Source organism: Notolabrus celidotus, chromosome 6 (genome assembly GCF_009762535.1).
Source record: "Notolabrus celidotus isolate fNotCel1 chromosome 6, fNotCel1.pri, whole genome shotgun sequence".
In the NCBI taxonomy this organism is placed as follows: domain Eukaryota; kingdom Metazoa; phylum Chordata; class Actinopteri; order Labriformes; family Labridae; genus Notolabrus; species Notolabrus celidotus.
The window spans coordinates 18,121,430-18,135,341 of NC_048277.1; the positions used below are offsets into that span (position 1 = coordinate 18,121,430).

General features: G+C 41.6%; 1 protein-coding gene across 1 annotated transcript; it reads right to left on the reverse strand.

The window, feature by feature from the left end:
• Positions 1 to 2,050: 2,050 nt before the first annotated feature.
• Positions 2,051 to 12,536, reverse strand: si:dkey-234i14.6. Its single transcript, XM_034686132.1, has 5 exons — positions 11,903 to 12,536; positions 8,138 to 8,314; positions 5,114 to 5,323; positions 3,498 to 3,711; positions 2,051 to 3,191 (listed from the first exon to the last, which is right to left on the reverse strand). Exons 1-5 carry the CDS (start codon positions 12,386 to 12,388, stop codon positions 3,013 to 3,015), a joined length of 1,266 nt encoding a protein of 421 aa, XP_034542023.1. The 5' UTR covers positions 12,389 to 12,536; the 3' UTR covers positions 2,051 to 3,012.
• Positions 12,537 to 13,912: the final 1,376 nt, after the last annotated feature.

Consider the following 13,912-nt stretch of genomic DNA (forward strand, 5'->3'; position numbering starts at 1 on the left):
GCCTGTGACACTAAATATTTTGGACTGATAGATGTCTGTTACCGTGACTACATCCCACACAAGCTCTGCTTAACATTACTCATTGATCGCAGCCCAAGCCCCGACTGGCAGCTCTAATTCACTTACGAACTTGTCATTCCACATCATTGATTAAGTTGTCCTTCATCCCAGCTTTAATTATATGCAAAGATAAAAGATTTTCTCATTATTGTGTTTAATCTAATGAAAGGCCTTGTGCTACAGCGGGGGCCGGTTCAGAGGTCCAGACTATTGACCTTGGAGGGCACGGCAAGCAGATGAATGTTTTTAATTAGACAGAGCGAGTGGTTGTAAGAAGGAGAGCCTGAAGTCTGTTAGACTACGGGGGGGGGGGGGGGGGGGGGGGGGGGGGGGGTTTAATGGTTCTGTCTCTGGATATTTAGAGTCTATGTTTCAACACTTGTCATCATTTATGACACTGTCATTTTAAATCTTTACACTATGATCTGTTACTATACTTTGCTTTGCGATATTTGAGGATCATGCTTTTTTTGTTACTTTGTTTTTGTTTTTTTTATCTGGAAAAAAAAAGTCACAAATAAAATTTAGCAGCCCATGGAATTATTCCATTTTATAAGGATGGAACACTTTTCAAGCAGAAACATTTTAAATGAGACAAAAGAATCTTTGGATGAGGGCATTTATATTAAAATATTGTCACTTGTTTCATAGCTACAAAATAGGACCCTTATTTGTAAGTCAAATACTTACCAGTTTTTAATGAGACTCAACACTTTGCTAATGAGCCTCAGAGCAGGGCACCTGTTATAAGTGGCGGTTCTGGGGAGGGGCCAACAGGGGCCAGTGCCCCTGTAAAACTGAACCTGGACCCCTTGTGGCCCCCCTCCACACCAAATAAACATTATGCAATAAAAAAAGCTTTGGTATTGCGCTGATGTTACAGGCGGAACACGTGTCTGGCACTTGGTTCCAGTCCCTTAAAGCATTAAGGGACTCATGTTGAGTGTAAACAGCCAAACAGCTGCTGTCAGTCTGCATTTTGATATAGTTCACAGTAGTATATATTTCTAGTATATAGGGATGCACTGATGTTTTGCCAGTTTGTTCTCAGCCGGTCCTCGCCCTTCTCAGTCTCTTTTGTCAGGGTTGAATGTGTCCCTCTGACAACACCCTTGGCCCCAGCCTGGCCCCCCCTGTAAAATTGGTGTAGAACCGCCACTGCACCTGGATAACACAGTGTTATTGATTGGATACTGGATATACAGCAAGACAGTACCAGGCTTGATGCTTAAATGTCCTATGTCAGACCTATGATGCTAAGAATTTTAATGTGCTTAAACTATATCTTTTGATACAGAGAGGAGTAAGTTGTTGTATGAATAAGCCTAAAGATGCATTTAACAAACTATTTCAGTTGAGAGTTAGACAGCCACTTCAGATGGGGACATGATTAGAGATATCTGGCATTATTGTTCAACTCAGGGACATGAATCTCTAAGTTTCAGGTCAAATGTATCAATAAATCTTGAAACACTCAAGTCTTAAACAAAGACATTATGTCCTTTTTGAAAAAAAAAAAAAAAACTGCTTGGTATTGGTTGCAGTGTCATATTAATAAGGAATGTTGTTATACTAAAAATAAAAAAATAAAAAGAGGCTGAGCTGATGTAATGGAGATGTCCAACCACTAGAGGGCGGTGTTGCCTAATATCAATCTTTACAGAAAACATTTGTACAAAAATATTAAAAAAGGATCATCTACAGATGCAGATCGAATATTCCATGCAGCAGTTTGTGAAGCTGTTAATGTAACATTCATACAGATCAGTGAGTGACGGTGCCATGAGTATGTTGAAATAATGAAGTCATAATATGATCATTTTACAACCTTGCTTAAATTTCTTATCCAGGCATCTTTGATGAAAACTGTCAAGATAAGAATTAAGATATAACTCGTTTTTTTGCCAAGACCAGCATCCTTTTCCCTTCAATAACAGTGCATGAAACCAAGATCAATCAAATGTCAGTGTGTCATGTAAAGACTATGCATATTTCTCCTTACATCACTTTAATGGCCTCTTTAACAGGAGAAGGTTGTTACTTTGAGTACACTCTTCTTTATCTAGAATGAGATACTTTCAGGGGTGATGCCGGAGTACTGTCAGATCACCTTGAGAAAGGTATAAAATAAAAGGTGAAAATATCAGTAAAGTTAACGCAACAATTCAATTGGCTCATAATATGATTTCAGTATCCTTCATATTGAAAATATAAAATCTTCTCTTACAAGGCAGAGGACAAAATAAGACACTTTAACAAACACTTCTGAACATCATCAGCACAGTTATTACAAGGTGTTCCATCAAGCACAAAGACGGAAGGTTTGATAATCACAAGCCGCCTTACCTCAACAGACTCATATGTTTTAGAGACGCGTGTCTCTAAAATCATGGACATTAGTTTAGTTTCTGAACACATTCCATCAGCAACCACACATGTGAGGTCAGAAGAGCACAGTGTGCTTCAATTTGAAAAGTCTATTCTTTCCCTGCAGAGTTTTAAGTTATCTGGGTTCTGTACAGAACACATGATTTACCCCAACACTCTCAGTTTTTTCACAGAGAAATCCAAAGGGCAATGCACAGGTAATGGACATTCAGTTTCTCACTGAATATGTTTGACATCAACTTTCTCTTTCTGCTGCAGTTTGCCGTTTTGCCACTTAAAAATGCGTTATAGCTTCAAATGTTCAGTACTAAATGTGGCCTTTGTTATTCTCACTTCATCCATTCAAAGTACATCCACTTATTGTGTGTCACAAAGACTTATGGTCACATGTTCACATCCGTTATCTATCCAGTTATAGCTCATTCAGCCCTGTTCACCATAGAATCATTAGAGGTCTATTTCAACAACAGAGTCATGATTCATTAAAACCATTCGCTGTGAACTCTAACAACCCACCACCAACGTCCACTAGGTGGTGTTATGTATTCGTCAGGCTGTCCTCCATCACTCATACATATATTCAGCCAGGCCAGTCTGCTTGATGGTCTCAGCCACCTGTCTAGAGTGCTGCATCTTAGCTGACAGAGCCTCCAGGATATCGTTCTGGTCCACAGCGGTAGCTGTACGGTAAATAAACGTCCCCATCGACTCCAGACCGCGCATACCCAGATTCACCCCACAACCTGCGGAGGAAAGAAGAGAAACAATTACAGATGAACTATATCAATTATATCTTGGTATTGCACAATATGTTTATTATAACGTATGTTTTGCAGAGAGAAACATAATTGTAGTCTTTAAGTCACTGTTAAGGCTTCAGTTGAAAGCTGCTCATAAATAAACATTGAGCATCAGAGAGACAGATCCAGATAAGGCCAATGGGTGCAGTAATGAGTCACACATCTACTGACAACAAACATACTGCAAGCCAGAGAAAAATCATCCTGTCCTCTCTCACCAATACAGTATCTGTTTTTAAAGAGGTTTACCTGTGTCAAAGTTGAGCACACGAGCCGCCTCCCCTTCCACAGTCACCGCAACGTTGTCCCCCTCGATGTAGGCAGCACTGATGCGTCTGTGGGATAGCTGGATCTCAAAGAGACGGCGGCTACACTGCATGTGGTGCAGCGTCACATCACTGAGACGAGGTTCAATGTCAGTCTTATAGGCGTTAAAGGACTGGTGGAAAATGTTCTTCATGATCTGGGTAGAAAAGACAAATTTAGTATATTTCTGATGAAATCTTTCAGATATAGAATGTTTTACTATTTCAGAAAAATAAGAATTGTAAATGGATTACAAGAAAAATTGTCAATGATTCTAATGAGACGAGTCGAGCCTTGTTGATATCAAGGAGTTTGTCACTTGAGATTAAAAGTTTTGCTTTAACACTGGGATGAGAAACAAGCAAAGATGCATCATGACAGATTCCACAACTGATTCAGACTTAAATACTGAGTAAAGTCTGTGATAATGGACGGACAATTACATCATGAGTGATGATTTGATTGAAATCTGATTGGGGCCTCTAAGAAACTGTGACTTTCAATTGCTTCAAAATTGAATAAAAAAAAATTGAATGATTCATTCATCAGACATAAGGATAAGATTAAAACTTCCAACATAAAGACTACATTTTGGTTCCAAAGTAATAAAACAAGTTTTTCTTACATTTTTTCCTCTATTTGTAACACACATCATGGGAAGTGACACAACAACTCAAAACTTAAAGAAGAAAATTTTCCACCCTTTTCTTTTTTTATGTCATTGATTCTTGGATGATTGTGGGTAGAGAGTGACGTGCGCTTTTTCTCGCTCCCTATTCCTTCTTGTCTCCCTCTCATTCTCTCTCTCTCTTTGCTTGCTCTGCTCTCCTTCGACCCATACGTACTCAGTCATCTGTTTCCAAGTAACGGAGCATCTGAATGGCCGCCCACATAGCAACAAGTGCTCCAAGGATGGTCTTGCTATATACCTGTGTGTACTCCACTACATGCTGTGTGTGGTCAGAGAATTACTTTACAGTATTTCAAGTATTTCAACAAAAAGAGAACTGCCCAGCGGTCATTAAAGCAGCCACAGTGTGTTGTAAAAATCCAGCTCTCTGTTTGTCCACTGACGTGTAAAAGCAGGGTACAGATGGCTTCTACACACACACACACACACACACACACACACACACACACACACACACACTCTCACACACACACACACACACACACACACACACACACACACACACACACACACTCACACACACACACACACACACACACACACACTTGAGTGAACTCTACATTCTCCTCCCCCTCTTTCCCCATTTCTTCTTCTAATGCTCTAGGCCAAACTCACTCTTCTGCAGACTTCAACACTTACACAGACACACACACACAAGCATGTACAAATGCAGACACTAATGGACTCCAACAATAGTGCAGTCAAAGACCATTTGCTGAATCAAAGATGAAGAATAAGTAGGGAGGCAGGAGTTATTATTAGCCGCATCTTTTTCGTATTCACATGGAATTATAGCTGCACGTTCCTCACACCTGGAAGCCTTATCAAAAACAGAGAGAGGTTTCATGAAAAAGGGACAGAGACTCACAGAGGAGTTGGCTGTGTGCCTCAGGAAGCGGACCATCTTGGTGTCGGAGAAGGGACAGACGAGGGCCATGTAGCGGTTCCTGAAGGTGCCGTAGATCTTTAGGTGGAAGCCAGGTTTGGAGGTAGGGTTTCGGTGCTCCCGCAGGGCCTCCACTCCATAAGCAGAGAGGTCAAAGTAGAGGCTGTGGGCTCTGATCTCAGGAGTGGGAACCTGAAGTTGAGAGAGAGGGGATGCAGCAGGAAGGAATATGAAAACCATTTCAGACATTATGTGAGCAATAGACTAGGATTAACATTTGGGCATTTCTGATACTTCTTCTTAGTTGGTTAAATTCTGACCATATATATATATATATATATATATATATATATATATATACACATATATATATATATATACACTTAATATGCAGTAAAGACAAAGATCACATAAATCCATAACTCACTCTTTTCCAGTATCAGCACTATCGCCTCTAATAGGTCAGGATGCTGCAGCTAAGCTTCAAAATGGTTTCAACTGGCTGCTCTGCTTCTTCGCATTCAATTGTAACACTTTATTCTTAAGAATAGTAATAAGAAATAAAAACATTCACTCATTTTCGAGTGTGTGCCAAGCGGCAACATCCGGTCTAAAAATATGAGTCCAATGCGGAAGTGCTAAAAACTGCCTTTCATCGAAGATCCGCTTGAGGCTGGTTCCGGAAGTACTACAAACCACATACACATAAACATGTTTATAGCCTGGTACAAAAGACGAGTGTAGTCTGGATAGCTCATTTCTCGATCGACTCACACTGTACAGGGGGTGAATTTTTTTCTAACACAGCAATTTCGAAGATATTGAGATTACGAGTCTTCCAATGAGAGGCACAGCTGACTTGATTGGCAGGCGGGAACACTGTAGCTGTTGGCTAGGAGGCTCAAACTCCGCCTCTTTACGTCACAATTGCTCGACAGCAGCAATATGGCTGCCGCCGACGATTGGCCTCAAAACAGCGGTTCAGAAACAGCTGGGTGACGTCACGGATCCTACGTCCATTATTTATACAGTCTATGGTGTGCGCACATACTTCATGCCACCTCTGCATATGTCAGTGCACCAGTTTGGCCACCAAAAAGTCTAGATGCATTTCTACTTGAGTTACCTTTGTCCTATTGGTCTCAGTTCATGTGGTTGGGTCCCTGTGTTGCTCAGGTTCTTATCATGTGTGGTTTAATTATGGTGGTTTGTTTTTTCGTTGTTGTCTGGGTCCTTATGCTTTGGTCTTACAAGTGCATTAAACATTTTTTTTTTTTAGATAGGTCAGCTGCAGGGAGACTGGAAACGGGAATAGAGAGTGGGGAAAGACATGCACCAAAGGATCATGGCTTGGCATCAAACCAGTAACAAGGACTATAGGCTCTATATGTGGCGCACTTTAAATGCTAGGCCAATCAACACCCCCTTAAATACGCCTTTTATGATTTATTGTCTAAAAGCCATATTTGGATTAGTTGCCTATATGTGAGGACGAACTGCTTCAGGCATTTATATTTATTTATTCTTTCAATTTCCTTTGACCAGTTTCTCTTTGTATGTATGTAGGGGCTCTTCTTCAGTGGGAATCTCTTGAACTGAAAAAAGCTTGGTCCGTGAGTCAGTGTTATGACTTTAAGGGGTTCAAGTCTATTATCTTTTTATATTATTTTCTGTCATTTTCCTTTGCTTTTAAATGATAAGCCCACATTTGTTCTCTATGAGATACTAACACTTTAATACACAACCTAACAAAGAGAAATGACATAGAGCATTTCCTATATGTCATGCCTGCATGTGAAATGTCATCACTTGAGTGGAGATTAAGAACAGCTTGATATTTTTCATGGTTTCAATCTTACATTGGCTCCACATTTTCCCTAAAGCCAGAATTGATCAATTTTCTTCTCAATGACATAAACCAGCCAAGGGAGGATCAGACAGCGTTTAGTGCAGCTGAGGGAGACAGTGAGGGAGCAGAGCTGCGACTGGGAGGGGATGGAGGAGACGGTGGGGCCGAGCAGGTCATATCCTGGGAGGTAAATTCAATCACTACAGGAAACAGCCGGGAAGAAAAGCGGGCAATAAAAAGCAGACCACAGCCACTAAAGAGAACGTGATGGGAATTGTTATGGCAGCATAAAATAGGAAAGGAGACTACGCTGGTGTTCATATATTAAGTTAATAATAGCCTGGAAGGGTTTTTTCCCCCTCATACATGAACAATTTTCTACAAACAAATACTGTTTTTTTTACTACAGTTTGGAATATATACAATTATGCATTTTGACTCTGTTTGCTGCAACAAACAACTTTTACAAATATAAATAACATCTATTTTCTGCCTTTCTTTATTTGCAGCTTCTATAGATACACACAGAGGGAACAGGGGCCATTATGGAGGCTCTCTCAACCAAAGTGTTCTCTATTCATTTATTCTGTCTTTTGTTGGCCTCTTGGAAGCCTCACTGAGTCATCTTTCGAGGAACCATCTGCTTATATAATGTCAGGTAACCTTTGGCGCACTGCAAGAAAAACATTGGCTCTGATGTTTTAATATCTTGATTCATATTCCCCTGGCAGGGAAGAGATAATGAGTCTAACCAAACATACCTCCAGCTTTATCATCCTCCATCACCTGAATCCATCAGAACAACAGCCACTCTTATCGAACTCGATGAGTAAATCAGAACAGGAACATTGTTGATGTTGATGAGAGCCAACAGTCTACTCAGATGTGTCTGTTTATATGAGAGTGCAACACTGTGTTCAGCTGCTATTGGCAGGTTTACATCCTTGTTGGCTCAAACTGGCTTTATGAGGCCAAATAAAGTCACCCTCACCCTGATATCCTACAATATCCTGTTTTTACAGCCTTCATTCTCTACACAAACACACACCTGTTGCTTATCGCCTCAGTGTGTGCGCATGAGTGAATGTTTCCGTTAGTATGTGTATGTTCATGTTTGCGTACAATGCTTGGTAATGTGTGTGTGTGTGTGTACTGACCTGTCTCTGGTCAAGCCTCTCAATAGCAGCATTTGCTCCGTAAGCATGGCAGGACTCCACAGTGTAGTCAGAGCTGATTCCGAGCACTGAGCATGAGTCTCCACATGACCCATCAGCCACCACGATCACACGTGGCCAGTTATTGTGAGGAATCCTCCGCAGGTACTCCTCTGTGAACTGAAACAAAAACAAAGACAGAAACAAGGACAAATATGGTTAGACTTTTATTTAAATTTTAAAAAAATCATACTAATAACAGGCAGTGGTGGTTCTCGACCAATTTTACTGGTGGGGCCAGGTTGGGGCCAAGGGTGTTGTCAGAGGGACACATTCAACCCTGACAAAAGAGACTGAGAAGGGCGAGGACCGGCTGAGAACAAACTGGCAAAAAATCAGTGCATCCCTATACTAGACATAAATACTACTGTGTACTAGATCAAAATGCAGACTGACAGCAGCTGTTTGGCTGTTTACACTCAACATGAGTCCCTTAGCGCTTTAAGGGGCTTGAACCAAGTGCCACACGCATGTGTTCCGCCTGTAACATCAGCGGAATACCAAAGCTTTTTTTATTGTATAATATTATTTTGGTGTGGAGGGGGGCCACAGGGGGGTCCAGGTTCAGTTTTACAGGGGCACTGGCCCCTTTGGCCCCTCCCCAGAACCGCCACTTATAACAGGTCACTCAAATAACAGCAAGGAGGGGTAACCAAGCACATGTACTGTGAAGAATTTATACTTCCTTCACTTCAAGTTGTGGCTGAAGACAAGTTTTGATAAATAAGTGCTAACTTCAACAACTTTCAGAGCTCTTGGTTAATTAAGGCCTTGTGCTAAAATAACTCTCATCACAAATGCACCACACATTGGTTCATAACTTCTAATAAGACAACACATTTGGGCTACTTACTCCTCTTGTAACGTTAAAATACTTTGTAAAGGTCACTCAGAGGGGAAGGAATGATCATTTTCTGCATTCAACAGCTAGAATATCATGTGTCAAACAGATGCAGATATTCCCCACCATGTGCCCTTGTAGCTGATGGAACTGTCTTCATTTCAGCCTGACTCACAAACAAAACATCCCTGTGTTTATCATCACAAATAATTAGCCCAACAAGCTATGGTTTTAAGAAGAAATCCTAAGTCAAGGTACAGTATGTCAGATTTGTGTGCATGCAGTGGTGAGGTGGAACACATGCACACGAACCTTCCCTCCTGAGAGCCTTCAATAGCCACCAAACTCTGAAGGCCACCCATGGAGCCACTGATTGCTGTGTCAGTTTTGTGCTACAGTAGAAACATGGTCTCTAGAAGAGGAGAAGAGGACTCTAGTTTTAGTTTCTTTTGGTCTTACAGTACGTTTTTGATCATGCTGCTAACATTACCATTGCATATTTTTTTGTGTTCTTAAATGTTTTAGATTGTTTTAAATGTTTGAGCTTGTTTTTAGTGTGGCTCATTATGCACTGAGGAGCTGGTGAGAAACAGTATATCATCCCTATATGTAAAAAATACTTAAGGAAAGGACAATAAAGAAAAATCTTGAATCTTGAAGATCTTGTTCTCAAGAAACACAAGGATAATGATTAGAACTGTTGGAAATTATCTTACTGAAAGGTAATCATAACTTGAGTATTTCTTAAAGATGCCCCTACAACTCACACAGGTCCTTGAAAGGATCGGTGCAGAATCAGATCATTGCAGACAAATACTGTCCATTACTTCAGCTCTGTAGGGTACAAGAGTATATTGCCCATACAAAAAGAACGTTTAACCATGAATTTTTGTGAAAATGTAATCACTGACCACTTTTTTTTAACAAAGGTTTTGATTTCATCTTCCATCAATTCCTATTCATCTATGAAAATAATGTGTTTGGTTGTAATAAACCAGTACACGCCATGAGATGGGCTCAAGAGATTGGGCTTTTCCTAGAAACAGAGCATCCCTTAAAGAGATTAATAACTACTCAGTTGTGTGTAATTCTGCTGCAAAACACAAGGTGCCAGGCTGCTCAGAAAAAAAGAGCAGGACAAGATGATGAGGAAACACTGACAGGATATAACTCAGAGTATAAAGGTCTTACATGGGCTATGTCTCAAAGACAGATCAGATCTTTTTAAATCCATTGAGACAGTAGAGACTGGGTAACTTTAAAAAGATCTTTGCATTCTTGGGAATTTAGATTATGACACACTGATAACAATTGTGTTACACAACGTGCTGTTTAATCAAGATGAAATAACAAACTAGCCAGAGACAGACTACACATGAAACTGACGTTTGCTGTGATCAAAACCCCTCTTGACCTTGTCTTCCAATTCTCCAGAGGTTGGTGAGTCACTGAGAGCGGGGGGACAGTCACGGCTCATTTGAACAGCATCAGGGCTGAGGAGAAAGGACAATGAGGGGCAGAGCCAGGGAGGAGACGCATGATGCAAGACTACAACTCTTTCATCTGTGTTTTTTTGAGGAGGTTTATAAAGAAAAAAAAGTGCAATCAAAGCACAGTCACAGCACACTCACTGTGACACTGTAGTTTGACCTCAGTAGAGCTGTGATGGAGTCTCATCTCTTGGTTTCCAGCCATGACATAAATACTCAGTGAACTTTTCATAATTGTTTGCCCACAATGAGCGCCAACTGCTCCTCTCTGAGGTTTGAGGTTACTGGGTTATTTCTTTGTCCTAAGTTAATGACCGGCAGGGAATTTGTTCTCACCAAATTATTCCGGTATCAAGCCCACAGTCAAAGAAATGGAAATAAACAAACGTTGTAATAAAACCAGATTGCTGTAGATACAGTCGCATTTCTTTTAATATGCGAGTGCCTTGGGAAAATCCCTCAAAAGTCCCATGAGAAATACACAACTAAATACATGTGACTAAAAAAGGATTTCAGTTTGAAATCCATTTTAAAGGCACTGTTACTTCTACTCACAGAGGGTTTGGATTTACCTCTACTTAGTCTTTTACAATCTTTTACCACTGGCCTAAAAACTGTAGGCAGGATCCTCTTCAGGTTTGAGGTCAGCTTACATAACAAGTTATTCCAACTGATGAGCGTGCTTTCAGTCTGACATTACACAATGTTGTGTGAGGAGAAGCTTTGGGAGTATGGGAAGATAGTCTGCCTGGCATAAATGAGCAACCATCTACACAGACTTAAATCAATGATTATGGTATGAGGTTATAACCAACAATGAGTAATTAATAAAATGCATTTTGGTTGGAAAAATGCATTTTCTGTGTTTCAGGGTATTTTGCGTGCCAACTTTCTCTTGTGTAGAGCAGCAAAAAGACTCAGGATAAGTGCTCTTTAAATGTCACAAGGAGTGCTGGGCTACATTGTATGCAGCTGCCTGGTTCAGGTTCACCGTGGGTGGAACTTTGGTCTCTAATTGGACACAGGAAGAGACATCTCTGTCACCATCACTGCTGAGAGCTATCTGACCCCTGCTGAAGAAGAGACACACACTGGTCTGTTTGCTTTGACTGCTGCCACTGAGGGAGGATCAGGTTTAACAGACTACAAAGGCACAGTCTTTGCAGGATGATTGTGCGATTCGAAATCTCTCTCCATTATCTCCCTAGTCGTCATACATTATTTCCAAATCAGTGCTCTGAGTATTATTAATGAATGAGGGAAATGAAAGTTGTATAATATGGGATTCGTAGCTCATGAGGATTGTACTTGCGGTGTGAAGCCATACAGTTTTTGAACACTGTTGATTTTCCGGACGGTTAATCCAGTGTGCTGTACCTTGGTTCCCAGTTGCACTTTGACCTCAACCTTCTGCTTCTTCTGCTCCAGGATGCTCAGCAAGTACTCCTGGAACACCCCGATCCTGGTGAAGAAATGATCGTTGTGCCAGCAGCCCTCCATATTATCAAAGTCCACTCCGAGTCCCAGCAGAAACTTGACACTGCGGGGGTCCAGAGCGATCTGTTGAGGCCGGCAGAGCAGCGAGGTCCTATACCTCTCATCCAGCACGGTCAGTTTCAGCACCTTTCCAGAGCGGACAGCGACCAGCGCAGCCGTCAACCCCACGGGACCTGACCCCACGATGAGCACCGAGATCCTGGCCCGCCACTGTCTGATTCCATCCAGACTTACTTTTACTACCACGTACACAAATACAGCAACCAGAGTGCTCAGAGCGGTGTCATAGGCGAGCGCGCGATACCTGTCCTCTGCTTTTTCCCCGATGTCATCAACTCCGGCGTTCTCTGCCTGCATCCCGTCCATCCCGCCAGCAAAGAATTAAAGTGTGACGTGTGCAAGCAGCTTTGTCCTCCCTTATCAATCAGCTGATCCTGCTCTCATCACCGCTGCGTTCAAAAAGGGGAGAAACACCAACCAACGTCCATGCACTTTGCCACAGCAGCTCAGTACGTCGTCTGAGCTCCCTGCGCTGCAAGTGGAGTTGTTGCAGCGCGCAGGTCTCTCTCTCTCTCTCTCTCTCTCTCTCTGTCTCTCTCTCTCTCTCTCTCTCTCTCTCTCTCTCTCTCTCTGTCTCTCTTCTCTCTCTCTCTCTCTCTCTCTCTCTCTCTCCTCTCTCTCTCTCTCTCTCCCCTCTCTCTCTCTCTCCCTCTCTCTCTCTCTCTCTCTCTCTCTCTCTCTCTCTCTCTCTCTCTCTCTCTCTCTCTCAGAAGGGTGTCAGCACAACATGAGCTGTTCAATCTACCAGCCGCCTGCGCGTAAAGCTTTGATTCCATCACATTTCTGAGAGTTCCAGGACTTCACAGAGCTATTGGAAACCAAGTTGCAGGCATGTGAAATCCAACAGATGTCCCAACAGCAAACTGCAGGGGCCGAGACAGTGTGCCTCTGTATTACTCTTACAAACTATTGATTTGCTGTTGCTAAAACAAGAGAGGTCGATTCTCCCGTTCACCCTCCCCTCTCTCTCTCACGCAAACACACACAAGGACAACAAACCCGTTGTAAAATCCCAAAGGGCTGATTACAACAGACATCTTCTATTTTCCAACAATGCTGTTCCCATAGGAAGGGGAACATAAGTACAGTAAAACAAAGAAACTGATAAATCGGATCAACAGAATCAGCCTTAAGTTGCTGCTGAAGATGAAAAAGGGCAAAAGAGGCAGGAAAGAGATGTTGGTGAGCTGGACGCCATCTAATGATGTGTGTGGTTGTATTGCTGCCCTTTGTTTCCTTGCTTTCTTCTCTGGACTAAAGAAAGCACTTATTACAAACACACTTCACCATGGTGATGGCTCTTCAGAAGACAGTTTATATGAAAAGATGTATTTCTGTGACGCTGGCTGCTGCAGGAAATTATTTTAATAGCCCATTGGAAGTGATAGAACAGAGATGATGATATATGATTTTATATGATGAAATTGCAAAAAAATTGCTACATGTGCTCAAGTTGTCCTTTTAATGTATCTATATCCCATGCATGCTTTAATATTCAAATAGAACTTGTGTTGTCTTAAATGACAAATGAACCAATAATTGGATTCATTGTATTATCCATCTATCTGTCTGTCAAATGAAACATAATTTTCCTCCTCTCTGCTGCTACCTACCATGACCCTGATGAAATAGAGTCATGGAAAGGTTTGACCTTTGAGCCCTGCTAATGAAGAGAGCACCTTGTAGGTTGCTGATGACATCGGTTTACATTGGTGACTCCTGATAGAGGCCAAGCCTTCACCGGACACTGACAGAAAGGTATATATATACTGTACATCTACCTCAGCATCTTTGACAATGACAAGCAAGTGTTAGGATGTAAGGTTTGAT